The following is a 27,717-nucleotide window of genomic DNA, read 5'->3' as shown; positions in this document are numbered from 1 at the left end:
GCCTCTTTGGGCAAATGGCTTTGGAGATTTATAGTGGACTGGGTGTGGAGGAAACTACAAATGAGTAAATATGAATTATGAAGTGGAGCGTGATGGGTGGACTGCTAAGGAGCCTAGAGGATCACAGCTGGTGGGAGCGTGGGAATGCGTAAGAAAAATTGCTGCTGTGGTGAGGCTCCTCTCAAGAAGCAGTTGCCATGACCTTTTTAACCTGGTCTGGGATAGGGAAACCTTGGTTATTCTAGTTATCAAACTTTAACTGGAAAGATTGTGTATAATGACATTTGTTAGGAGGATTGGGAATTAGAGAATCTTGCCAATTTTTTTGATTACTTATCCTTGAGCCAGGTCATCCAGGTAGGGAGGATGATTTAAGGTCAAAAAGTTCCTCAAGAAGTGGAATTTTTGAAGCCATATTGTTCTTCTGAACCATAAGCCCTGGGACAGATCAGAGTGGAGAAAAGTGATTTTACCTGGAAACTAGTTGGAAGATCATTGCGCCTCCCCTACTTACTTTCTTCACATGGGAAGCACTGTGGGAGAGGATTTTTACTTTTAGTATCCTTCAGAAAGAAGGGGTATTACAGGTGTTCTATGTTTGAAGAGCAGGCCAAGAGATTCATATTCTCATAAACTGTAACTGCCCTGAAATCTTTGGGCTTATGCAGCAGCTATGATTGGGATTTAGTTGGTAGTAGACGGGCTATAAGTGTGGAGCTGTGAGCTTGGAAAGGAATACAAAGTCACAATTTAAGGAAGAAACTCATATAGCTGATTCCTCTTGACTATTTTTGGGTTGATGTGGAATGAAAAATACAAAAGAGATTTTTGAGTGCACAGAACTTTCGATCAATAGTATTAAAGATAATTGGACTAAACCTCTGTATTTTTTTATGAACAGGCAGCATTTTGTTACTACCAGGCTGCCATTGACTTTGTTGTTTCTTTTGTAGTGCAAGCCTAGCTTCTATACTCATGCTGCACCCTTTTTTCTGCCCTTAGTGGTTCTTTTTCTTTTTCCTATTAAAAAAAAAACAAAAAAAGGCTAAAACCTCCTAGTTGGATTCTTTTGTGAATGATGCATTTTGTCACTTAACATTTCGATTTTGGTCATTGCACCATTAGGTTCACATAACGTAGGTCAGCATTATGGTTAAAATAATTGCTGTAAACTTAACTAGTTTTTCTTTGGTAAATACAACAATTTATTTGTACTTTAATTCAGCTAAGATGGTTGAGGCGGTTAAATTCTTAGTTTAAAAGGTTGATGGATTCAGGGTCATCCAGAACTACTAAATTGAACTTTGCTTTTGAGAAGCTTAGGCTTCACCATTTAAATTAAACTTTTTTTTTTTTTTTAAAAACAATTTATTGACTTCGTAAAATTATTGTTATTTTTAAATTATTGAATTGTTTAATAAAATTATTAGTTTTATTTCAAATTACATTTTGAACCAAAAAAATTGTGCTTTGTAATTGTTCTTTCTATTTAAGGTTTTAAACTTGGATCTGAGAAGCATACAACAGAAGTTATGGTAAAGAAATCTGGTGCTTTATGGGTGACTTCTGGTATTGAAGGATTAGCTTTGCTAAAGACAACCAAGGTAAACTCATGGTTTATTCAGCATACTCCATATCATATATATTCTCATTTTTTTATATTTCTTTTTTCAACTGAGTTGCTATATCATTGGGGTGACAAACACACATCCTATACTCTTTTTTTTTTTATCAGTAAATGGTAAATTATATTGATCAAAGGGATATGTACAGAGTAACTCTGGGCATACCCCGAGCAACAAGGCCAAAGCTCCAATCAAAACAAGCATCATCAAAACTAGGAAAAAACCTAGAACAAGTACAATCAAAACCTGGGTATACCCAAGGCACAAAGGCTTAAGCAAGCAGCATCAAAACTAGGAAAAACCTAGTAACAAGTACAATCAAATCTGGGTATACCCAGAGAACAAAGGGAACACAAGATCAATAGACCTCAAGGAGGCCTAGACCCCTTATTCCTATTCTTACTTTTCACAGGATGAACACACCATCCTTGCACCATATCATCCCCTTGATTTTTGCCACCAACCGTAGCCACAAGGGGAGCTTTTCCTTTATCCTTACTCTTTTCAGCTACATCCTTACCATGCAAAGAGAGGGGAAATTTGCTAAGGTCTCTTACTCCATGATTTTCCGTATCAGGAAGAGAGACTTTATCTTTATCCTTAATTCTTTCCAAATTCACTCTCCCCTTGTATGGCAGAGGTAGCATTAGTCTTTACTGTTTCTTTGGACCCTGCAGCGTTTGAACCACCACAAGAGCTTTTAATCTTACCACCATCTTCCACTATCTTCACTTGGATGTCATTGGTTTTACAAGAGTCCAAGCAAACATTCCATGACCCCTCATTGATGGTAGGACCTTTCTTCTTTTTACCTTCATTCTGATCTTGTTCTTTCTTATTTTTGTAGTTCACTTCTGCATGACCAAGTGTCGCGGTCCGACTATTTTCACACCGTTGTGAAGGGCCGTGCGGCACTAGCTAAAGCACTCTTGTTTAACTAGCCAACCTATCGTTTACCAACATTCATCCATGAAGCACTTTCATTAGCATTCATTCAAATAGCAGCGAAAATAGTAATCAATTCATGAAAGCCGTGGCAAGCAAGTAGTAAACATTGAAGCAAACGTAATTCATTAACAAATCCTCCGTTGACATGGTGTACTTAGCGAGGGAGGCAAGTAGGCTAAGTACGTTGACAATTGCTAGTGAGTTTTACAATGACTGATGAACACTCACCCTCCCTTAAAGAGGTTTTTATGTAATTATCATCCTGACACTAGGAAACATCAAAGTGACCGAGCAGTCATACTGCCTTATTTGGCATACAAAGACACTACTAGTAGAAAATAACCCTACACTAGTATTTACATGATAGAAACCCATCCCAAGCACACGAGATAAGCGGTCACAGGCAAGCATAATGCCCTGAACAAGCTTAACTCGTGACATTCTCCCCCACTTATGCGGTCGACGTCCTCGTAGACTTTGGCGGTAGGTACAACCGTTGATTATCTTCCACAGAAATCCAGCTGATTTCTTTGTCATCAAGGAATTTCCACTTCACTAGGAACTTCCGCTGCTTCTTCCTTAAGGATATGAACTTTCTGTCTGCAAGGATCTCTTCAACATCATGTCTGTCAGGTTGCACTGTCTTCAACTCTACTCTATTAGACTGACTTTTGCTTAGGTCATTGGTGTTAGCGTTGAATGGCTTGAGGCAGCTGACATAAAACTGCGGTCTTCTCCCCTTATCTGCTCACTTCTTCATTTGCTCAGAAGCTTTCTTTAGATAGGCTTAGGCAAACTCTACATTCTGTCTCCCTTCACTGGTGAAGATGTACGCCTTGGGACTCTTTCGTCTGTACAGCTTACTCACTGTGTGAGGTAACAATGGCAGCTGGCCTGTAACAAGCTTAAAAGGGCTCTTGTTGGTTGTTGAACGCCTTTGGGCGTTGCCACAGAACGGAGCCACATCAAGTAGTTGCACGCCATTCTTGTGGTTGTTGTTGACACAATGGCACAAGTATTCATCTAGTAGCTCTCTGAATCTCTTCATCTGTCTGTCTATCTGTCGGTGATAACTCGAAGAGATGTCAAGATGTGACCTGAAGATCCTGAAAAACTCTGTCAAGAAGTTGTCAGTGAACATTAAATCTTGGTCACAAATAATAACTTGAGGAACACCCCTATGTTTCACAATAGTCACAAGGAACAATTGTGTCGTCTCCTCTGCCAAACAGTACTTTGGTGTGGTCCTGAAAGTATCATACTTCTTCCGCTCCCCCTTGTCTTGTTGGCAAGTGAGACAAGTTTTGGTATAATCAACCACATCATCCCACGTGTGCGGCCTATAATACCTCCCCAATAGTCTGTCATTGGAGTCATTCTCCGCGAATGCCCCTCAACAAACTTCTTGCAGTATTTAGTAAGGCCAAGAAAGGAACGCAACTCCTTCACTGTCATGGGGATCTTTCATTCTTGAATCATCCTTACCTTCTCCATACCCCTCCGGATACGACCTTGTTCAACCACTTGACCAAGGAATTTGTTGCTCCACCGAGCGAAAGAGAAATTCTCCTTCTTCACATCCAGACTGTTTCCCCTCAGCCCGTCGAACACCTTCCGTAGATGCTCTTCATGTTTCCTTTGAAACAACACCGATGCACCCAATGGTGTTTTGGAAGGGCGAACACATCCCGCTTCCCATTCATGAAGTTGTTTCCCCAACTCTACTATCTCAAGAGGCGCAATCTGACATGGCCCTTTAGCAGATGGTTTCACTCCTGATAACAACTGGATCTTATGCTCCATAGTCCGTCGTGAAGGCAAATTGTGAGGCAGCTTATCCAGCAACACCTCCTTATCCTCATCCAACACTACTTGGATGGTTGTAGGCTCCATCTCTTGGCCTACTTCTTTGTCTACCACCACTGTGGCTAGACGTGTCTGCTCATCTTGACCCAATCCCTCATTGAGTTGTATGGCTGAAAAGGACTTCCCGTCGTCTCCTTTCGTTGCAAAGACTTGCACCATGCACGAGTGATCTCCCATCAAACATAAGGAACCAGCTGAAGGCATCAGCACTGCCCTCGTCCCCCTTAGGAACTCCATTCCTAGAATGACTGGAAAGTCATCCAATGACACCGCTGTGAAATTCGCATGACCTTCCCACTGTCCAAGCTTTACAGTAACTTGCTGGGCTACTCCCAGAATAGGCTGGGCTACAGAGTTAACTGCTTTCATGCGTCCTGTATCCTTCTCTAAGGATAAGTTGAGTCTCCATGCTTCCAACTGCGAAACAAAATTATGAGTAGCCCCCATATCCACCATAGCGCGAGTACTCTTCCCATTTATCCTCAAGTTCGCAAACATTAACCCTTTTGCTCGTGTAACTTTCGGTGTTTTTTCTTGCTTTTCCAATGCGCTCACCAGCCGCACTAAACCCACCCTCGGGGCATCATCCTCTTCCTCCTCACTTTCCACCCCTTTTCTCGAAGTAGAAGCTTGTAAGGCATTGAGTACTCTCTTGTGTTGACACTCACTCATTTTGTGAGATCCACCACACAAGTAGCACGAAATTTTACTCTTCCCCTTTCCATTGGGTGTGTTGAACCCTTGAGACGACGAAACTTCTTTTGAGGTTGATGATTTGGAGTCGGCTCCCCCACTCTTGGGTTTGCCATTCTTGAAAGACTTTCCACTGTTTCCCTCTCCGGAAAATCGTTTGGACGAAGCAGTATCATCACCAGCATAGTCAGTCAAGCGTTCTGTAGCCACTTGTGCAGTTGACAAGTCTTGAACTCTTTGCCTATGAAGTTCAGTTCTTGCCCGCGGTTTCATCCCCTCTGGAAAATAGAACAACTTATCCTTCTCCGACATATCTCGAATATCCAACATTAAAGCAGAAAATTGTTTCACATATTCCTTGATTGACCCCGTATGCTTGAGATCTCTCAGTTTTCTCCTTGCATTATACTTAACATTTTCAGGAAGAATTGGGCCTTGAGCTCTTTCTTCAAGTCTGCCCAACTATCGATTACACTGCATCTAGTTTCAATCTCTTGGTACTTGGTATGCCACCACAGTTTAGCGTCACCAACCAAGTACATGGTCGCAGTATCCACCTTTGCCTGTTCTGAGGCCATCCTCATAGCGCGAAAGTACTATTCTACATCAAACAAGAAGTTCTCTAACTCCTTGGCATCTCGGGCACCCCCATACGTCCTGGGTTCTGGTACCTTGGTCTTGCTAACTCCTGGAGTGTTGGAGTTCTCGATAGCAAGAACCATCAGATTCACCTTTGCATCTAGATCAGACATCCGCGACTGCAAAGTTTCAACTGCATGACAAAAGTTCTCTGACATGTTGCCTATCAAACCTGCTTGATGTTTTTGTGATCTCATCACTTCATCAACAAGTTCTCTCATCTGGGCCACCTCCGCGGTCATAGTGTTGGTTGTTGTTGTCTCAACCTGTGCTTCCAACACGCTGATCCTCTCAGCAGTGTTTGGTGCCATGGTCACTTACCAAAGCTTTCCAAATCCAATAACGAAGGCAATTGAATTCACGTAGCAACTCAACCTTGGGCTTCGAAGCCAAGTGTCACCGACTTAGCTCTGATACCAAGTGTCACGGTCCGATTATTTTCACACCGTTGTGAAGGGCCGTGCGGCGCTAACTAAAGCACTCTTGTTTAACTAGCTAGCCTATCATTTACCAACATTCATCCACGAAGCACTTTCATTAGCATTCATTCAAATAGCAGAGGAAATAGTAATCAATTTATGAAAGCCGTGACAAGCAAGCAGTAAACATTGAAGCAAACGTAATTCATTAACAAATCCTCCGTTGACATGGTGTACTTAGCGAGGGAGGCAAGTAGGCTAAGCACGTTGACAATTGCTAGTGAGTTTTACAATGACTGATGAACACTCACCCTCCCCTAAAGAGGTTTTTATGTAATTATCATCTTGACACTAGGAAACATCAAAGTCACCGAGGAGTCATACTACCTTATTTGGCATACAAAGACACTACTAGTAGAAAATAACCCTACACTAGTATTTACATGATGGAAGCTTAGCTCGTGACATCAAGCATGCTACAGAACTTATAGAATTTAGGCACATTCTCATAAGACACCTCCTGACTGAAAAACTGACCATTAGGCAGACGGATTCTCACACTACTCTTTAGTTCTTTAGCAACATCAATCTCTACCAGCGCCTTGGCAAAGGAAATACTTTCCCTGTTGGTTGTCAGTTTATCTACATGAACTGGTCGTCCCAAAATAGAACAAATCTTCTTAAGAGCATTCAATGTCCATAATTCAAGGGGAAGATTTTTCAACTGAATCCAAACAGGCATAATGCTCAATTGCTCATTATTAAACTGAAACATGGTAGGCAACCTTTTAAGAAACAAAGGTCGTCCAAATGCAAGATAAGGACCACCTTGCAACACATGAAACATGTCCTCCTCTTTGCAAAACTTGAAAATAATCCAACCACTCTTATGATGAAAAATCTCAGCCTTAACATACCAAGATTCAACAATCACATTGAGAGCAGCTTTACCTGGAAATTTGCCTGCAAAGTAACCTGCTAAACAAAACTTCCACTTCGCTTCAGGATCAGCCAAGTCCTTATCTTCAATAAGTGCCTCTTCACCACCCAAATCAAAGACAGGGGGAGCACCACAATTTTCTTGGTGTCTGTTCATAGCAAACAATTCAGCCCACGACACCATCTTGTCCCCTTTCATGAAGAACTCTTTCTCCCCTCCTTTTTGTGGCATTCTGACAAACGTATTAGCACCATTTGTGCCCACTTTAACACCCTTTGTGTCATTCTGTCGAGCATTTGGTGCACTGGTAACTCTGTTAATGTTGATAGTGCTAACAGCAGCAGCCTCACCACTGTTACTAACCAACGCCTTACTGGCAATGCCTTTACCCACCACACCATCTTGATAAGCATCATTGCGGTTTTCTTTCAAGCCCATAGCATTCTGTTTTTCAAGATTTTGGCAAGCCTGAGCTTTGTCATCACAATCTGAGCCATCGGAAGAGACTTCTGTACCCTGCGTAGCAGAAGCTTGCTTCTAAATTTCTGAACTTGCTACACCCTTTGCAGCATTTGGACGAACGACTGGAGCCCAAACCTTTTTACTCAAGTGAACTTTGAATCCCAGTTCCTTAGTGACATTTTTTCGAACACCTGGTGCATGCACACCTGAAGCACACACACCAGACCCAACTGAAACAGGAACGACACCTAAGGAATTTTCCTTCCCATCGGGTTGATCCCCTTCAAATCTTCAGACTCACAATCAGTGGACGTACATTCCATTTGTTCTTCATCATTTCCATCCAGATCATCAGAGGACGAATCCCGTGGGATCTGTTCACAATCTCCATCAGATTCATTTTCAGTTTCATATTCAGAAGTAGCTTCTTCACTGCGAGACTCGGAATCTACCTCCTCCATCTTCGGTTTGCTACAGGAAGCAGTATTACCCACTCCCGTAGCCTTCTGCAAATTCATATCTGAATTTTCCTTCTGCAATTTCAGATCTGAAATTTCCTTAGCATTTGAGACGATTTGAGAAATGCAAACTGGGTTTACAATCTCAGTGACTCTTTCTTTATCTTCTGAATCATCAGGGGAAGCTTCCTTCTACTTCAAAGATGAAAATCGGTTGGCGACTGCAGAGAGTCTCCCAACCTCCTTATGAATCTGTTGAATATTTTTTCCTGCCCGAAGGGAACGGTTACCACCATTATTTGCGATGAAATCAAGGGCAGTAAACTGTTTCTGAGGTGATAGACTTCCAATATTTGGGAAGGCACCAAATCTGGTTTACTTTTCGTACCCAATTTCTACAAAGCAAATTTAAAATAGAGGGTTGGAAGCGTGGCTTGTGATCATGATGAATGAAAATGTTTTTGGGTCTAGCTGAGTATTTCTCCCCTGCCACTCTTGCTACTTCATCTTCCATAGAGAAATGGATTACCATCTCATTTGCTGCCGTTATGTCATTTCAATAAATGCATAATAAATATGTTTTTTTACTAAAAAATTTCAACGAATATACATTGTATAAGTGAAGAGAAATATACTAAAGATGGCCACCTAGGTGGTGCCGATTCATTAGATAAGACTGTCCCAGCATGTTCTGGGTAGTGTCAGTATGGGGACGTTATATGTTCTCTCCTACTGCATGGACACAAGCATAAGAGGCTGTGGAGGTTGCTTGCTCTCTTGTTAGGTTCTCTAATGTTTCCAGGGAAATATTCAATTGTTAAGAGAAGCCTAAATGATCATACTGAGTGATAGATTGGCATATTCTTTCTGTTTCTTTTTTTTTAAATTTTTTTTTTTTGTGCTAATATATTTTGTTTACCATATGTTCTCTTTTCCTTAATACACTTCTGTTATTGCTTAAAAAATTTTTAATTTTAGTTAGCATCTACTATAATCTCAAATGATGCTTGCAAAACTAAAATGTACTCATGATGCACTTGTTCATCCCAGATTAATGCTCACCTTGGAGTTTTGCTTTTTGAACAGTCAGGTTTTGAAGGATTCATCAGGGATAATTACACAATTTTACCTGAAACACAAGAGAGGATGCTGGCAACAGAGGTCACTGCATCATGGAGGTGTACATATTTTTCATCATGTTGGTGGAAAGATAGTGAAAACTGACAGTATAATAATTTCTTTGTCTTGGTTTTGGAGTAATTTGCTCCCAGCATTTAATTTTTCTACAGTATATTGGTTGTAGAGGAGTATATGAGATAAAGAACTTTCTGAGAATGCAGATACGCTTTTGAATCTCTTTCAAACATCCCTCAAAACCCACTTTACTTCTCCGAGCAATACTCAAACATGAAGAAGGTTTTGGTTGACACGTTCTTTGGTGCTCCGAAAGAGGGAGTCTACAGTCCATCCGTTCAAAGCACTTTGTATCAGATGGCAAAGGCTGTTCTTAGCAGGTATGTCTCTCCAACTCAGGCACACATGCATGTGCACACACTGACACACATACAGGTACGGAATCATATTGCAGAGTCCATCTGCATGTTTTATATTGAATCTTGATTGTTGATGTTTTCAGGTGCCCACATGTATCATCGATCCAACTAAAAATGCCAAATCTCCATTTCCTACCTGTTAATCTCTCAAGCAAGGATAATCCTACTATTGTAAAGGTAAGATTTCTTATTTTTTCTTATTAACACACGAGGAAAAGGATAAAATGACAGAAGCAGAAGAAAGAAAGAAAAAGAGTGTGATGAATTATCAGTGGAAATATGTTAAAATTGACAAAAAATTTGTACAGAGATCAACTTACAAAGAGCCAAACAGTAAAAATTTACATGAAATAGGGTTGGTTTTTTTTTTTTTTGGCCATATGGTTGTTGCTTTTATGAGTCTGCCAGTTCAATCCTAGCCATGATTGTTTAATTAAATTAATAAATTTTCCAATACCGAATATTTGCTGGGGCGCCCCCTACGAGTGATGTATTGCAATTGTACCACAAGTGTAGCAAAAAGTGGGCGAGGGTGGGCTAGGTCGTCTTGTGTCATGGGCCGACTATTTTCACACCTTTGTCAAAGGGCTGTGCGGTGTTATCTAAAGCACTCTTGTTTAACTAGCCAACTTATCGTTTATCAACATTCATCCACGAAATACTTTCATTAGCATTCAATCAAATGGCAGTGGAAATAGTAAGCAATCATGAAAGCAGTGGCAAGCAAGCAGTAAACATTGAATGTACGCAATTCATTAACAACACCTCTGTTGACATTGTGTGTTTAGCGAGGGAGGCGAGTAGGCTAAACACGTTGACAATAGCTAGTGAGTTTTACAATGACTGATGAACACTCACCCTCCCCTAAAGAGGTTTTTATGTAATTATCATCCCGACACTAGGAAACATCAAAGTGACCGAGGAGTCATACTGCCTTATTTGGCTTGCAAAGACACTACTAGTAGAAAATAATCCTACACTAGTATTTACATGATGGAAACCCATCCCCAGCATACGAGACAAGTGGTCACAGGAAAACATAATGTCCTGAACAAGCTTAGCTCGTGACACTCCCCCACTTATGCGGTCGACTTCTTCGTAGGCTTTGGCACTAGGTACACTTCAACTTTGTCCACGAATGATTGCATATCTTCCGCTGAAATTCAGCTAATTTCTTTGTCATCCAGGCATTTCTACTTCACTAGGAACTTTTGTCGCTTCTTCCTTGAGGATATGAACTTTCTGTCTGTAAGGATCTCTTCAACTTCACGTCTGTCAGGTTGCACTGTCTTCAACTCTACTCTGTTGGACTGACTTCTGCTCAGATCATCGATGTTGGTGTTGAACGGCTTGAGGCAACTGACATGAAGCTGCGGTCTTCTCCCTTGATTTGCCCACTTCTTCATTTTAGTAGAAGCTTTTTCCAGATAGGCTCGGGAAAACTCTGCATTTTGTCTCTATTTTTTTGGTGAAGATGTACGCCCTAGGACTCTTTCCTCTGTACGGCTCGCCTACTGTGTGAGTATTAGTGACTGCTGGCTTGTAACAAGCTCAAAAGGGCTCTTGTTGGTTGTTGAGCTCCTTTGGGCATTGCCACAGAACGGAGCCACATCAAGTAGTTGCACCCAATTTTGGTTGTTGTTGATGAAATGGTGCAAGTATTCTTCCAATATCTCTCTGAATCTCTTTATCTGTCTGTCTGTCTGTCGGTGATAACTCGAAGAGATGTCAAGATGTGATCTGAATATCTTGAAAAATTCTGTCAAGGAGTTGTTATTAAGTCTCGATCAAAAACAATAACTTGGGGAACACCCCAATATCTCACAATAGTCACAATGAACGTACCATACTTCCTCTACTCCCCCTTGTCTTGTTGGCAAATGAGACAAATCTGGGTATAATTAACCACATCATCCTGTATGTGTGGCCAACAATACCTCTTCCCCAGTTGTGTTGTCATTGGAGTCATTCTCCGCGAATACCCCTCAACGAACTTCCTGAAATAGTTAGTAAGGCCAAGAAAGGAATGCAACTCCTTCGCTGTCGTGGGGATCTTCCGTTCTTGAATCATCCTTACCTTCTTCGTACCCCTCCAGATACGACCTTGTTCAACCACATGACCAAGGAATTTGTTACTTTGCTGAGCGAAAGAGCACTTCTCTTTCTTCACATCCAGAGTGTTTCCCCTTAGCCCGTCGAACACCTTCCGTAGATGCTCTTCATGTTTCCTTTGAAACAACACCGATGCTCCTAACGGGGTTTTGGAAGGGCGGACACATCTCGCTTCCAATTCATTAAGCTATTTCCCCAACTTTACTATCTCTGGAGGCGCCATCCGACATGGACCTTTAGCAGGTGGTTTCACTCCTAGCAATAACTCGATTCCATGCTCCACAGTCCGTCGTGAAGGCAAATTGTGAGGCAGCTTATTCGGCAACACCTCCTTGTACTCATCCAACACCGCTTGGATGGTCATAGGCACTAGCTCTTGGCCTACTTGTTCATCCACCACCACCGTGGCTAGATGTGTCTGCTCACCCTTTCTCAATGCCTCATTGAGTTGTATGGCTGAAATGGACTTCCTGTCGTCTCCTTTCGTTGCAACGACTTGCACCATGCACGAGTGATCTCCTCTCAAACATAGGGAACCAACTGAAGGCATCAGCACTGCCCTCGTCCCTCTTAGGAACTCCATTCCTAGAATGACTGGAAAGTCATCCAATGGCACCGCAGTGAAATTCGCATGACCTTCCCACTGTCCAAACTTTACAATCACTTGCTTGGCTACTCCCAGAGTAGGTTGGGTTACAGAATTAACTGCTTTCATGCGTCCTGTATCATTCTCTAAGGAAAAGTTGAGCCTACATGCTTCCAGTTGTGAAACAAAATTATGAGTAGCCCTCGTATCCACCATAGCACGGGTACTCTTCCCATTGATCCTTAAGTCCACAAACATTAACCCTTTTGCTCGTGTAGCTTTCGGTGCTTTCGCCCGCTTTTCCAATGCGTTCACGTGCCGCATTGCACCTACCCTCGGGGCATCATCCTCTTCCTCCTCGCTTCCCACCACTTGTTTCAAAGTGGAAGCTTGTAAGGCATTGAGTAATCTCTTGTGTTGATACTCACTCACTCTGTGAAGTCCTCCACACAAATAGCATGATATTTTACTCTTCCCCTTTACATTGGGTGTGTTGATCCCTCAAAACGACGAACCTTCTTTAGAAGTCGATGCTTTATAGTCGGCTCCCCCACTCTTGGGTTTGCCTTTCTTGAAAGACTTTCCACTGTTTCCCTCTCTGCCAAACCCTTTAGACGAAGCAGCATTATCACCAGTGTAGTCAGTTAAGCATTTTGCATCAGCTTGTGCAGTAGACAAGTGTAGCAACCCTAATTTTTCTTTAACATAAGATGTAATATAATGAATAAATGGTCAACCCGAACCCGTGGGTAATGGGGTCACCTGTCATCCACAGCGGAAACCTAAGCAGCAGTAAAAATAAATTCTCAAACATCCAACCACAAGACATAATTCCAGAGTTTACTATATCATCAAAATACTGTTACTATATACAACCTCCAAAAAGTCAAAATAACACTAGGATCGAATAACAAAAACTCTCGATCCTAGTTCAACGCTTACCCTTCTAGTTGGGAAGCTCCAATCACTCAGCGGCGGCCTTGGCCCGCCGATCTCTCTGGATTTTCTGAAAATCATTTAATGTTCGGGGGTGAGACACTTCTTAGTAAGGGAAACTAAACTAAATACAGCTGTGTGGCAACATGAACATTTAATGCAATTATACATATATAGTACATTCTGTGTATCAGAAAACATTCATCATAATGTATTATGTTCTCATAAACTTTCATATTTATTAATAAAACATAGCATACATAAACATCTGTTATAACTGTAATACTTAAAATATACCCAGGATGAATAGCTAGTTGGTGTCATGTATTACCCCCCATGATGGGTTGTGCAGCCCGAAGGCTGAATCCGACAATGGCTGGCCGACCACTGCCGAATCAAATATGTTTGTAAGTATGATGGGCCTGCCACATCTTGGTCCGGACTGCCAGGTGGACGTCCACACTCTACTGAAAGTAACATCGACTATCCATCTCCCATCCCCTCGTGGGATGGTTAGCACTAATCTGATGTAGATATCTGATCTACACATATAGCTACGGTACCGAGCTCCTGAACTGAACTAAACTAACATCCGGATTCTGATAACATATAGTACATGGTAATATAGAATCTTTCATAATTTCATAAGTACGGCCTCGTGCCGATAACATAAATACATTGCCTCGCGCCAAAATCGTTTTAGGTATATATCTATTCTGAAAATAAATCATTTATCATATATTCGTTAAATTCATCACAACATAACTCATCTTTTCATAATACCTGAAATCATGCTTTGTTCGTAAAATTCTTCATATCATAATACATTTCACGTAAAATAATATTCATGCCACACATGTGCTGATAAAAGTCATACTTCATACTCTAAAATCGTGATTTTCTGGCATCTCATACATACATATACACCTTAACATCATAGCAGTATTTTCCCAAATCGTACATTCCATTCGTAATAAACAAATATAACATATGCTTTTATGAAAATAAATTTACTCATAATCAATAATAATTTACATGGAAAATAATTGCTTTAATTTATTCCCTTATCTGGCTACAGAGAAAGCCCCCAAAATATCCTAGGCTAACCCCCGTATGATTTCCTGATCAATATCCTGAAACTCAAAACTCCCAGTATTAAACATCAGTATTTTCATGCATACATCATTTCCTATAATTACCATAGAGTCTAATTTGGCTTAAAAAGCCTTACCTCAACTTAGGGACGATTTCCAACTGCATTTTCCCAACAATCCGCTCCGGCAAACTCATAGAGAACTTCATCAGGAGCGTCGTGGTGACTTCGGATTGTCGATCCGACATATATCCGGCCCAAAAATGATGAGAGAGAGAGAGAGAGAGCAGAAGGGGAGAGAGAGAGGGCGAAGGTGGCTTAAGAATGAAGATAAAAATCGGATTTTTGATATATATAGGGTCAGATTCGTCGACGAGACACGTCACCTCATCGACGAGTCCTTCATTAAATTTGTCGACGAGACTCTGTATTCGTCGACGAAATTCAGAGCAGGAAAAACCCTCTCTCAGTATTTTCTTGTCAACGAATCCTTGTATTCGTCGATGAATTTTTTATTGCCCTCGCCGACGAACCCCTGCATTCGTCGGCGAAGTCTACGGCCTCCTTCTGTTTCTGTTTCTATTTTTCTCCTTTTAATTATTCAATTTCCATTTTTATTCGGGTTGTCACATCAAGTCTTGAACTCTTTGCTTATGAAGTTCAGTTCTTGCCCACAGTTTCATTCCCTCTAGAAAATGGAATAACTTGTCCTTCTCCGACATATCCCAAATATCCAATATCAAAACAGAAAATTGTTTCACATATTCCCTGATTGACCCACCCTGCTTGAGGTCTCATAGCTTTTTTCTTGCATTATACTAAACATTCTTAGGAAAGAATTGGGCCTTGAGCTTTCTCTTCAAGTCTGCCCAACTATCGATTACACAACTTTCATTTTCAATTTCTTTGTACTTGGTACGCCACCACAGTTTGACGTCACCAACCAAGTACATGGTTGCAGTATCCTCTTTCACCTGTTTTGAGGCCATCCTCACAGCGTGAAAATACTGCTCCACATCAAACAAGAAGTTCTCTAACTCCTTGGCATCACGGGCACCGTCATACGTCCTGGGCTCTGGTACCTTGGTCTTGTTAACTCTCGTGGTGTTGGAGTTCCCCATAGCAAGAACCATTAGATTTATCTTTGCATCTAGATCAACCATCCAAGACTGCAAAGTTTCCACTGTATAGCGAAAGTCCTCTGATATCTCACCTAACAAACTTGCTTGATGCTTTTGTGATCCCATCACTTCATCAACAAGTTCCCTCATTTGGGCCACCTTCGCGGCTATAGTGTTGGCTGTTGCCTCAGCCTGTGCTTCTAGCACGCCGATCCTCTCAGCATTATTTGGTGCCATGGTCACTTACCAAAGCTTTTCAAATCCCACAATGAAGGTAACTAAATTCCCGTAGCAACTGAACCTTTACTCTGATACCAAGTGTCACGGGCCGACTATTTTTACACCTTTGTGAAAGGGCCGTGTGGCGCTAGTTAAAGCACTTTTGCTTAACTAGTCAGCCTATCGTTTACCAACATTCATTCACGAAGCACTTTCATTAGCATTTAATCAAATGGCAGCGGAAACAATAAGCAATCATGAAAGAAGTGGCAAGAAAGCATAAACATTGAATGTACGCAATTCATTAACAACACCTCCGTTGACATTGTGTGTTTAGCGAGGGAAGCAAGTAGGCTAAACACGTTGACAATAGCTAGTGAGTTTTACAATGACTGATGAACACTCACCCTCCCCTAAAGAGGTTTTTATGTAATTATCATCCCGGTACTAGGAAACATCAAAGTGACCGAGGACTTATATTGCCTTATTTGGCTTACAAAGACACTACTAGTAGAAAATAATCCTACACTAGTATTTACATGATGGAAACCCATCCCCAGCACACGAGACAAGCGGTCACAGGCAAGCATAATGCCCTGAACAAGTTTAGCTTGTGACACCTAGGTACGGTGTCAAATATGAGAGGGTTCTTGTATTATTATGGACGTGGGCAGGTAAAGAAGCTAGTTCAAGAAATTAGGATTAGATTAGCAACTTGGAATATAGGGACATTTACGGGTAAAAACATGAAATTATGGACACAGTGATTAGAAGAAAAATTAATATAATTTTCCTTCAAAAAACTAAGTGGGTGGGGGAGAAAGTTAGAGAAATTGATAAATTAGGATTTAAACTTTGGTACACTGGAAAAGAAAAACATAAGAATGGAGTAGGAATTATTGTAGATAGAAACTTAAAAATAGCATTGTTGATGTAAACAAAGTAGGGGATAGAATTATAAAAATGAAGATGGTATTAGGCTAAGAGATATTATTAGTGTTTATGCTCCTCAAGTAAGCTTAGCAGAAAATCTTAAGAGACAATTTTGGAAAGATATGGATAGTATTATATAAGGCATACGAGGGACTGAAAAAATATTCATAGGAGATCTGAATGGATGTGTTGGAAGGGATAATAAAGGTTATGAGAGAATACATAGAGGATATGGATATGAAAACAAAAATGAGTCTTGGGAGATGATTTTAGACTTTGCTATGTCATATGATTTTATTGCAATGAATACTTGCTTTAAAAAGAGAGAAGAACACTTAATAACCTTTAAAAGTGGACAAAATAAAAGTCAAATAATTTTTTTTTTTTTTAACTAGGAGGGTAGTCCGATTATCATCAAAGGATTGTAAAGTTATTCCAGCTGAAGGCCTAACCACACAACATAGAGTTTTAGAGTTAAATATATGCATTAAAAAATGGAAGAAAAAGGATAAAATAAACCAATGTAAAAGAACTAGGTGGTAGAACCTAAAGGGAGAAAACATAATAAATTTAAAGATAAAATAATGAAAGATGGGGATTAGACTATAAAGGATGGGATAGATATAAATACTCTTTGGATTAGATTAGCTAGCTCTATTAAAAAGATAGCAAAAAAGATTTTAGGTGAATCAAAGGAAAGATTCTCGAATAGCAAAGAAAGTTGGTGGTGGGATAAAAATGTCTAAAAAGCTGTAAAGACAAAAAAAAATTGGTATAAAACGTGGCAAAAATGTAGAAATATGGATAACTTTGAAAAGTATTAAGAGGCAAAAAAAAAATGCAAAAAATGTCATTATTGAAGCTAAATAAAGATCATTTAATAGTTTGTATAATAGATTAGATACAAAACAAGGGGAAATAGATATATTTGAACTTGCTAAAGTTAGAGAAAGGAAGAGTAAGGACTTAGGAAATATAAAATTTATAAAAAGTGAGGATGATATTGTCTTGGTTAAGGACGAAGACATAAAAGATAGATAGCGAAGTTACTTTAATAAGTTGTTTAATGGATCCCCAAATAGAAGACTTAACTTTAGAATTGACAAATGAGGAAAAGACTAAAAATATAAGATTTATTTGCGAAATTAGAGTTAACAAAGTTAAGTTTGCACTAAAAAAATGAAAAATGAAAAAGTTATAGGACTGAATAACATCCCAATTGAAGTTTAGAAATTCTTAGGTGATAACGGAATTATATGGTTAACCAATTTATTTAACACAATTATAAAAGTTAAAAAAATGTTAGATGAATGGAAAAATACTTTTAACACCTATATACAAAAATAAAGGAGATATTCAAATTGTAATAACTGTCACGGAATTAAATTTATGAGTCATACGATGAAATTGTAGGAAAGGGTAGTTGAACAAAAATTAAGGTTAGAACGAAGGTCTCAAAAAATCAATTTTATACTTGAGAGATCTACCACAGAAGCTATATATCTTTTAAGAAAATTAATGGAAAAGTTTAGGGAAAAGAAGAAGGGCTTACATATGATATTTATTAACTTAGAGAAAGCATATGATAGGGTGTCTTAGGAAGTTTTATGGCGGGTTTTAGAAAAAAGAAAAAAAGGTATATGCAGTATGTATACTGATGTCATTAAGGATATGTACGATGGAGTAATGATTTGTGTATGAACTATAATTGGAGAAATTAGAGAATTTACAATCTCCACAAGTGTACATCAAGGATTTGCTTTGAGCCTTTATCTTTTTGCTTTAATGATGGACCAACTGACTAAGAGCATTCAAAATGAGGTTTCATGGTGTATGTTGTTTGCAGATAATATCGTGTTGATTGATGAAACTAGGGGCAGAGTACATGCTAAGCTAGAATTATGGAGAGAAGCTTTGGATTCTAGAGTCTTTAGGATAAGTAGAAATAAGACAGAACATTTGAAATGTAATTTCAATAATGGTAGGAGGATTTTTGGAAATAAAGTTAAACTTGATGATGATGAAATAAATAGCACTTGTAGATTTTGATACCTTGGATCTATTATGCAAGCTGAAGGAAAAATTAAAGATGATGTAATGCATAGAATCAAAGCAGGTTGGGTAAAATAGAGAGGTGCTTCGAGTGTGCTTTGTGATTGTAGAATGCCCTTAAAATTAAAAGTGAAGTTCTATAAGAAACCATAAGACCAGCTATGCTACATGGATGAAAATGTTGGGTGACGAAGAAACAGAATATCCAAAAAGTAAAAGTTGTCGATATGAGAATATTTAGATGAATGAGTGGTATAACACTGAAAGATAAATTAAAGAATGAACATATTTAGGGTAAGTTAGGTGTAGCTCCTATAGAAGATAAGGTAAGGGAGGGACGACTCAAATGGTTTGGGCACTTGCAACATAAGCCAAATAGTGTGCTAGTGAGGAAGAGTGAGTTAGTTACTATGGAGGGAAGTTGAAGGGTAAGGGTAGACTTAAAATAACTTGGAATGAGATAGAAAAAAAAATTTAATAGTGATGAATTTGTTAAAAAAAATGGTTCATGATCGCATAAATTGGCGGAAAGGATTCGTATAGCCAACCCCACCTAGTGGGACTTAAGGGTTAGTTTTTTTGTTGTTGATGCAGTGCCCTAACATTTTTGAGTTTTCCATGAATTAGATGAGAGTCCAGTTTTATCATGGTGCTATTAGCCTCCCTTGTCTTCGAGCGGCTTACTATTACTAGTTTTCATGTTACATAGAACAACAATTAGCTTGCACATTGTGGTGGGATTTTTTACTTTGCATCTCAATATAAATAAAAAATCATTGCATATGACTGGAAATGGGTTTATGTGCAGGATGTGATAATGAGCATTTCTTCACATATCATAGCAAGATACAATTAAATTTGTGTGCGTGAGAGAGAGAGAGAGAGAGAGAGAGAATCTTATCTTAGTTAACTTTTGTGCGAGGAGATTTTGTAATGTTCTTTCACTCGTGTTGTTGATCAAGAATGTTTTAGAAATATAAAATCTACATGCAGTGAAGAGGATTTTAAATGTTAAAACAATTTATGATAAGTAATGTTGTAGAATAGCCATTTTTATTTTCTTTTATTTTTTATTTTTTATTAAATTTTTTTTATTTTTATCTGAAATATAGAAATTGTTCATAGTTGGAAAAATGTGAAAAGAGACATCATCCACCTCATTGCTGAGGTGGCAAAGTCATATGCTTTGGCTTAGATTAGTTGTCATGCTTGAGGCTTGCATAGAAAAACTGGATCCTTTTCTTCCATGAATGAGTGCAAAAATTTCTAACTAGGAAGCTACCATTGTAGTTTGTCCTCCTTTCAATGTGGAACAGTTGTCAGTAAGGCTAACTTAAAAGACCTGTGGAAAGTCATCAATGTTTGTGCTATAAATGGAATCATAGTACAGGGAACTGTGATCACCTATGTCTTTTTATATTTTTGATATGCATTTATTTATGCGTTCAATGAGCATGGTTCATTTCTCCAATGTCTATGTATTGTACTGTGAAGACATCTGTCATGCATTTTTGTTTGGATATTGAATTGACCGATGCATTGAATTAGCATACACATGTTTGTGTTTATAGCACCTGCACGTGTATAGACACTTCAGAAACAGGTTTGAAGGGCTAGAAATAATTGCAAAAGCTAGCCCCTCATAATGTCATGTTTTACTGTTCAGAGTTTGAATCCTATGCATTTTGTATCATGTTCTGTTCAAATTAGCACTTTTAGATTCAAAGCTCAAATGCCATGCTTCGAAGCACAGTAAGGTTCTATCAATACAAAATTTAATTATAATAATTATGCAGCTATAACATCAAACATGAATTATTTGTTGCTTTTAACTGAAATGGGATTTTTGGCTATGCCTATGCATCCCTATGTTGATACTTGTCTTTGAAGCTTATACTGTGTGAGCAGCAAAGAATTTCCTGATACATTATATTTGATGGGTTTTGCAGTTCAAGGATGATGTGTATTTGCCAACTGATGAACCACATGGATCAATTGAAGCTAGCTTGAGCCGCTTCCAGTCAAAAATGTAGTAGCAGTTGTCTTGTACATTAAAAAGATTCTGCCAAAATACAGCCTGGTCCATCCCTGACTTTTAATGTTTTTTTAGCTGCAATTGTGTATTTTCCTCTTCATGGTTTATAAATGTTGCCGAAAATAAAAGGCTGTAATTTAAACTGTAAAATGCAATGGGTCATTGTTTTAAGACTCGCAAACAGTTTTTTTTTATCCATAGGCTATATGTTCTTTGAGTCCTGTTGCTGCCCAGCTCCTGGTTGGAATTGACATCTCAGACTTTAAAATGAGCAAGATTATGCACAAAGAGCGTTCAAATGACACGTTAAAAATAAGGATTTTAAGTGGCTGGAGCTTATAATTCTTGCTATTCCATGGCATGATTAGGAAAAACATCTTGCCAGGACTGATCATTCATTTTACATCTTGGAAAACAACAGGGATATGGCATGGATGGCAAGCTGACCAACCCCAAATGTGTGGTTGGAATGGTTAAAGCTATTATGTATTTAGCTGGCAGACAATGCAAGCATCATATGCTTCAATTTGACTACTCATGATTTCATCCAAAAATAGAGGCTTCAATGCTGCCTGCCTATCAAGAGAGAGAGAGAGAGAGAGAGAGAGAGAGAGAGAGAGAGGTTTATGCCACTGCATGCGAAAAAGTCCATCTTTTCACCAAGGACACCCATAAGCAACAGTTTTCACTAAACTTTTCAAACAACATTCTCAAATGAAAAGGCTCCTAAAATGACCCTTATGAATCATGATGCAAAGTCATGCCATTGAGTCATAATTTCTGGATCACGTGATCAAGGAACATCCAGTAAGTTAGAGAAATGTAGCCACAGCAATACCAAAGGAAACAAAAGAAGAGGACGGAGAGGTCTCGAATTGCTAAGGAAACATAAAAGAGGGCAGTGAGGTCTCGAATTGATCTTTCAAAACACAGGTCAGATGCTTAGAATTGTTTAGAATGGCTTAATGTTTTACTGTCAACACAAGGATATAATCTCAAAATTAGACAGAACATTGTTATTAATGCATTCTGTTGCTGTTTTCATCAAATAAATATGTATTCAGAAACTTATACTAGTTGCAGATCTTTCTTTAAGCTACTCAAAGAATGACAATCATCTTTGGCAAGATCTCAAGGATGACCATTAAATGAGCACTGAGGATCGTCACCATTGCGTGACCTAATTTACCGTGGTGACCTAGTTTACCACTGAAATGCAAGATTCTTCACCCCAAAAACTCCTTTTATTTTTTAAGCCCAACTGGCTGAAATGAAAACCAAAACTCTCAAACTCACAACCATTCTCCTACTCACATGCAAGAGCATTTCCTCAGGGTAACAGAAGCACCAAGCAGTAGGTACACATGCACAGGCCACCATAAAGACCACAGAGAAAGAGGAAAGCAACTCAATCTAATGCTTGGAGTGAGTTGTTTCCTGATCAGCCATTTCGGTGTGTGTGCACGCGCAAGTGTGTATGTGTAATCACATAAAACTTTCCTACAAGTTCAATAACTAGGAAAAAAAAAAAGAGAGAGAGAGAAAGAAATAGGCAATAGCATGGCGAACTGAATGCAAATGATACATTATAATTTCAATTTCCCAGAAGTGCTACTGCTACAACTTTACAAAACCAAGTGCTCACTTCTCAAGTTCTAGGTTCTATGAACAACAACAATTGCAAATTAACAAACAATAGTAAAACATCAGTCAGCAAAACTGTGACGGAGAAAACCAAAAGCTAATGGCAAAGGAACAGAGTTTTTTTGAAGTGTTCAGTGATTGATATGATGATCATAAGAAAGAAAACACAAGTTACCATCCTTGAGCAGCTGAAAGAGCCATTACTTTGTTCTTCCTATGTTTCACTTCAACTTCTCTGCCTCATTCGGTGTTCTATTATTTACAGTGGGCAAAATGAAGGATAAATCATGTCTTCAATTTAGGGGCTCAAAACACCATTACCACATCTGTCTAGTCATTGCCCAGCCACACTCAGGATGACGAACACAAAAGCTTTAGTCCAATCAAAAGTTGAACAACATCGTCTAAGGCTCTCTTTCTTGCAATTTCTCAATTACAGTGTCTTTCAGAGAAAGACCATCAAGAATATCATTTTCTGTATCAGCCTGAAGCTCTTTGAACATTGCCATTACCTGTATCATGGTAGGCCGCCGAAATGGCCTGTCATCTAGGCACTCGAAGGCAATTCTAAGGTACTGGAACAATTCAGCTTCACCAGATTTACGTGTCATCAATTCGGGGTCCAGTATCTCGTAACTTCTCTTCTCTCTATGTAGCTGCTTTGCCCACCCAACAAGGTTTGTATCATCACCAAACTCAGATGGGTCTATTGGCTTCTTGCCAGAGAGAAGCTCCAACAATATGACACCATAGCTGTAGACATCACCTTTGGTTGTGCACCTAAAGCTTTGATAGTACTCTGGGGGAACATATCCAGGAGTTCCTGCAAGGGTGCTCACACTAAGATGTGTGTCCAAGGCATTCACTAATCTCGCCATGCCAAAATCAGAGACCCTAGCCTCAAAGTTCTCATCTAGAAGAACATTGCTAGATTTCATGTCACGGTGAATAATGTGAGGTATGCAGCTATGGTGAAGGAATGCAAGACCTCTAGCTGATCCTATGGCAATCTTCTTTCTTGCTGCCCAGTCAAGCCCTAGGGTCTTTCCTTTGGCACTATCATGAAGAACAGTGTCCAGGCTCCCCCACCTCATGTACTCATACACAAGAAGCCTCTCCTCTCCAATCTTGCAGTAACCGAGCAAGGGAACCAGGTTTCGATGCTTGATTTTCCCAATAGTTTCCATTTCCGCCATGAACTCTCTGTCTCCCTGACCTGTGACATGAATTAGTTTCTTAATTGCAACAACACAGCCATCTCTCAATTGTGCCTTGTAGACCTCACCAAAACCTCCGGTTCCAATCAAGCTGTCAGCACTGAAACCATTGGTAGCTTCAAGCAAATGGGCAAATGTTAGCTTCCGCAACGGTTTCTCGAATGTGGCAACATTGATGCTCAGAGGCTCTGGAACACCAGAAAGCTTCCAGCTGCTGCTACCTGAAGTTGGAAGGCTTTCTATGTATTTTTCCCTCTTTTCCTCTTTCTGCTGGTGCTTCTTCACTCGGTACAGAGCTAATGTAAGCCCAAGGATACACATGATGAAAAATGCAATGCCAATGATCACCCGTGCTTCCACTGATTGCTTGTCAGATGGTGGTTTGAAACTCGGCATATGGCTTCCTGATCCACACGGGGGCAGCGGTACTCCACAAAGGCCAGAATTGTTCTCATATCTGGATGCTGGGAAAGTGGTCAGTTGACCTCCAGAAGGAATGACACCGGAGAGGTTGTTGTTCGACACATCAAGATCACTAAGAAAAGAAAGATCCCCCAGTGACCCAGGGACATACCCTTGAAGATCGTTATGAGAGAGATCTAAAACGCCAATGGCCTTCAAACCTCCAAAAGTGGCAGGAATGGTTCCAGTCAGCTGGTTGTGTCCCAAGTTCAGAACATGCAAATAGCTGATGGACCCAAAATCCTCGGGGATGGTTCCTGTCAAGGAATTGTAGGAGAGATCAAGATATATCATACTGCCATTGCTGGTGAATGTGTAAACTGCCTGACCAGAGTAAATTCTAGTCAATGGACAAGAGTGGACAAGAGGAAAACTTTCAAGCGTCGCTTCACGGATCCCCTCAAATTCAACCAGTCCTCCAGCACCTCTGCAAGACGTTCCACCCTCATTTCTCACAAATGCAAACTGCTTCCCAGAAACGCCTCCAGGCATGACCAGGCTAGCTTGGTCCGCAAGCTCCGGCGGCAGAGGTCCAGACAGATTGTTGCTATTCAAATCAAGCCAAATGAGGCTCCGACAGTTGCCAAGCTCTGGTGGGATAGCTCCGGTGAGCGAATTGTTACCCATTTGGAGGATAGCAAGGTTAAGGAGATTTCCAATGCCAGCAGGAATATCTCCAGTCAGCCTGTTGCTGGAAAGTGATATCCATATCATGTTGGTGCAGCTGGCAATGGACAGTGGAAGGCTTCCGGTTAGAAGATTGTTGTTGAGAATCAGAGTCTCTAGGTTACCTCCATTGACACAAATGCCTTCTGGGATACCACCTGTGAGCTTGTTTGCCCACATAACCAAATCAGAAAGATTCGGTAAGGTCCAAATTTCCGAAGGGATCGAACCGGTCAGGCTGTTGAAACTCAGATCAATAGTCCTCAGACTCTTGCAGTTTCCGAGCTCCGAAGGCACACCTCCTGAGAGGTAATTGTTTGGTAGAAGTATCTTTTCCAATGCTAGGAAGTTTGGGGAAGAACAGAACCCAGCTGGAATGTTCCCAGTGAAAGCATTGGCACCCAGATGCAACACCTCAAGTTTGGTACAATTGGTGAGAGACATTGGCACAGAACCACTTATGTTGTTGAATGGCACATACAGATATCTCAGACTTGGGAGCTTACTTACAACAGTAGTGAGGAAATTTCCAGATAGCTGATTGTTTCCCAGGTTTAAACTCTGTAAAATCAAACACGAAGCAAAGCTCGGCGGCAACCCACCAGAAAGTTTGTTCGCCGAAAGATCCAACTCCTGGAGAGTCCCACAAGCCTGTCCCAACTCCGGAGGAATGTCACCGAAAAACTGATTGTGGGCTAGATATAGCTTCTTCAAATTTTTGAAACTTGCCAAAAATTCACCCGGGATCTTGTTCTGCAGCTGATTATGGGCGAGGTCAAGAGTCTCGAGAAAATAACATTTTCCCAGGCTAGTTGGAAGTTCAGAACCAGTAAGACTGTTCTGCGACAAGTTAATTAAAGTGAGGTTGTTGCACTGTCCAAAATCAAGGTTTGAGAATTTTCCTGAGAAGTTGTTCTGGGAGAGATCCAGATGCTTGAGAGATGCCGGGGAATCCGCCACAAATCTTGGTGGTATCTCCCCTGAAAGTAGATTAGAGGAGAGGTCAAGGATTGAGAGGCTTTTGCAGGAAGAAAGAGAAGAACCCAGTTCGCCGGTGAGTTTGTTATCGGAGAAATTGAGCAGATTCAGGTTCTGGCAGCTAGAGAGAGAGTAGTTCAGGAGAAAAGAATCAGAAATCTTGTTGCGAGAGAGGTCAAGCTGCAGGAGAGAAGGACCAAAGTGGAGATTTCCCCCGGGAATCGAATTCCTTGAGAGATTGACATAAGCCAAACGATCACAGGAAAAGAAAAAGGATTTCGCCGGAAGATGGTCGGAGAAATTGTTCGAGGACAAATCCAGGGTCTCGAGGGCGCAAGAGCCGCCGACGGGGGCTGAGAGATCGCCGGCGGAGAAATGATTCCCCTGCAGATGAAGACGCTGGAGAGCCGGCAAGCCGGCGAGGTAAGGAAGGTGGAGGCTGCCTGTGAGGCCGGCGTTGCTGAGGTCGATGGCGGCGACGCGGCCGTCGGGAGAGCAAGAAACGCCTTGCCACGAACAGGGACTGCGAGAGCCGGAGACCCAGTTGGTCAAAAAGCCATTTGGATCAGACTGAACAGAGTATTGCTTGAAACCCAACAGCCCCATTACTTCGCCATTGCTGCTCTGCTCTGAAGAGAGTCCTCTGGTTTCCGTTGTCTTCATCAGGAAACGAAAAAGAAGCCAAAACAAAAGTACCATTCTCTCCTGTATCTTCATTTTCTTGTTTTCTGATCTTTCTCTCCTGTCTTCTTCTCAAAATTTCATCAAACAAGATTTCTACTCCTCCTCTCTACTGCTCTCTCATCATTTTTTTTTGCTAGATGATACAAAGAACTCTAAACAACACCTTCTCAAAATTTCATCAAACAAGCTTCTTCTTCTTCTTCTTCTTCTTTTTCCTCTTTCTTCTTCTAGTGTTTCATTTTCAGATCTGTTCTGGATTCGCTGTTCTCAGTCTACTTTCCCCGCAATTTCTACACAGGATGCCTGCTCGCAGAAGCTGAAATTAAAGTAAAAAGAATAAAATAAAATAATAAGCATAAGAATAGTATAACTGTGGAAGAGAAGTTGGTGAAAATCACTGTCAAAGATGGATTGCTCGAATAGAAAATCAAAACCCAGAAAGCGGCAATGCTGATTATTATAATAAGAAGAAATTAAGTGAATATTATAATAATTACAACAATGGGTAAATCAGGAAGAGAGAAAGAAAATGAAAGGAATGATCTTGAATCTTGCTGGAACGGAATGACCAGGAAAATCATGTGAGGTGGGAGGAGAGAGAGGAAAAAGAGACTACCTGGTGTTATCCCATGTAAGGATGTGGGTGTGGCAGGTTCAGTCCGAGGAAGAGAGACAAACTTGGTAGCATGTACATAAATGTCGGCTCAGCTGTCACTCCAAGAGCCTCTGAGATTCGATGGATCGAGTGAGACAAATGCAGATTTAAATTTAAATATGCCCATCAAAAAACAAGACAGCTCTTCTCACAAAATTAACCACACGCACACCGCACTCACCCTTTTTGCCATACCAGGAAGAACTCTGGATCCAGAAGAAGATGAAGAAGCCGAGAGAGAGAGAGAGAGAGAGTGAGAGAGAGAGCTGCTCCTGCTGGCTGCTTTACGGGAGTATGGTGAGGAACATTAGTAGGGGATGAAAATGGCAGAAACTAAACTTCAGCAAAGTAAAGGCGCTTGTGGTTAGACCATTGAACACTTTTCCCTGTTCCTGTGTGTGTGTTTTTTTGGGGGGGTGGGGGGGGGGTGGTTTGTGGTAAAGTGTCTTGGTTGAAAATTGACTTACCCAATGGCCAGCATGCACGTTTCTCTCTTTCCTATAACTTTAAATCTTTTTTTTTTTTTTTTAAATTGTAAGTATCCAGATACACAAGAAATTTTTTTGGGCTCAAAATGCCTTTTTGGACCACAAATGGCAACTATTATTGCAATGACTAATCTCATTGCATTATTTTATATTTTTGTTGTTTGAATTTTACGCCTAGTTTTGAATTTATAATAAATAAACAAAATATAATTAGTTTAATATATTTTTTATTT

General features: G+C 40.2%; 2 protein-coding genes across 3 annotated transcripts in view; one reads left to right on the top strand and one right to left on the bottom strand.

Moving 5' to 3' along the window:
• Positions 1 to 20,911, top strand: part of LOC131165276 (uricase-2) — a 31,509-nt gene extending 10,598 nt beyond the window's left edge. The window contains exons 4-8 of the mRNA XM_058122914.1: positions 1,495 to 1,604; positions 9,137 to 9,228; positions 9,391 to 9,564; positions 9,687 to 9,780; positions 20,605 to 20,911. Of these exons, the coding sequence (XP_057978897.1) occupies positions 1,495 to 1,604; positions 9,137 to 9,228; positions 9,391 to 9,564; positions 9,687 to 9,780; positions 20,605 to 20,688 (554 nt within the window). The 3' untranslated portion in view covers positions 20,689 to 20,911. The remainder of the gene's footprint in view (positions 1 to 1,494; positions 1,605 to 9,136; positions 9,229 to 9,390; positions 9,565 to 9,686; positions 9,781 to 20,604) is intronic.
• A 1,340-nt stretch (positions 20,912 to 22,251) lies between these two features.
• Positions 22,252 to 27,374, bottom strand: LOC131165275 (receptor-like protein kinase BRI1-like 3). 2 transcript variants are annotated; one of them, XM_058122911.1, is made up of 3 exons: positions 27,178 to 27,374; positions 26,958 to 27,067; positions 22,252 to 26,657 (listed from the first exon to the last, which is right to left on the bottom strand). In XM_058122911.1, the coding sequence occupies exon 3, from the start codon at positions 26,372 to 26,374 to the stop codon at positions 22,739 to 22,741; it is 3,636 nt and encodes a 1,211-aa protein (XP_057978894.1). In that variant the 5' UTR covers positions 26,375 to 26,657; positions 26,958 to 27,067; positions 27,178 to 27,374; the 3' UTR covers positions 22,252 to 22,738. The 2 variants fall into 2 exon arrangements, with proteins under 2 accessions (XP_057978894.1, XP_057978896.1); XM_058122913.1 differs by having other exon boundaries at positions 27,192 to 27,341.
• Between the last annotated feature and the right edge of the window lie 343 nt (positions 27,375 to 27,717).

Source organism: Malania oleifera, chromosome 10, assembly GCF_029873635.1.
Source record: "Malania oleifera isolate guangnan ecotype guangnan chromosome 10, ASM2987363v1, whole genome shotgun sequence".
NCBI lineage: Eukaryota > Viridiplantae > Streptophyta > Magnoliopsida > Santalales > Ximeniaceae > Malania > Malania oleifera.
The sequence above is the reverse complement of the archived record's forward strand: the minus strand, read 5'-3'. Positions and strand labels throughout refer to the sequence as shown.

Excerpts from the sequence above, each read along its gene's own strand:
- LOC131165275 (XM_058122911.1), bottom strand. The coding sequence starts at position 26,374 with ATGAAGATACAGGAGAGAATGGTACTTTTGTTTTGGCTTCTTTTTCGT.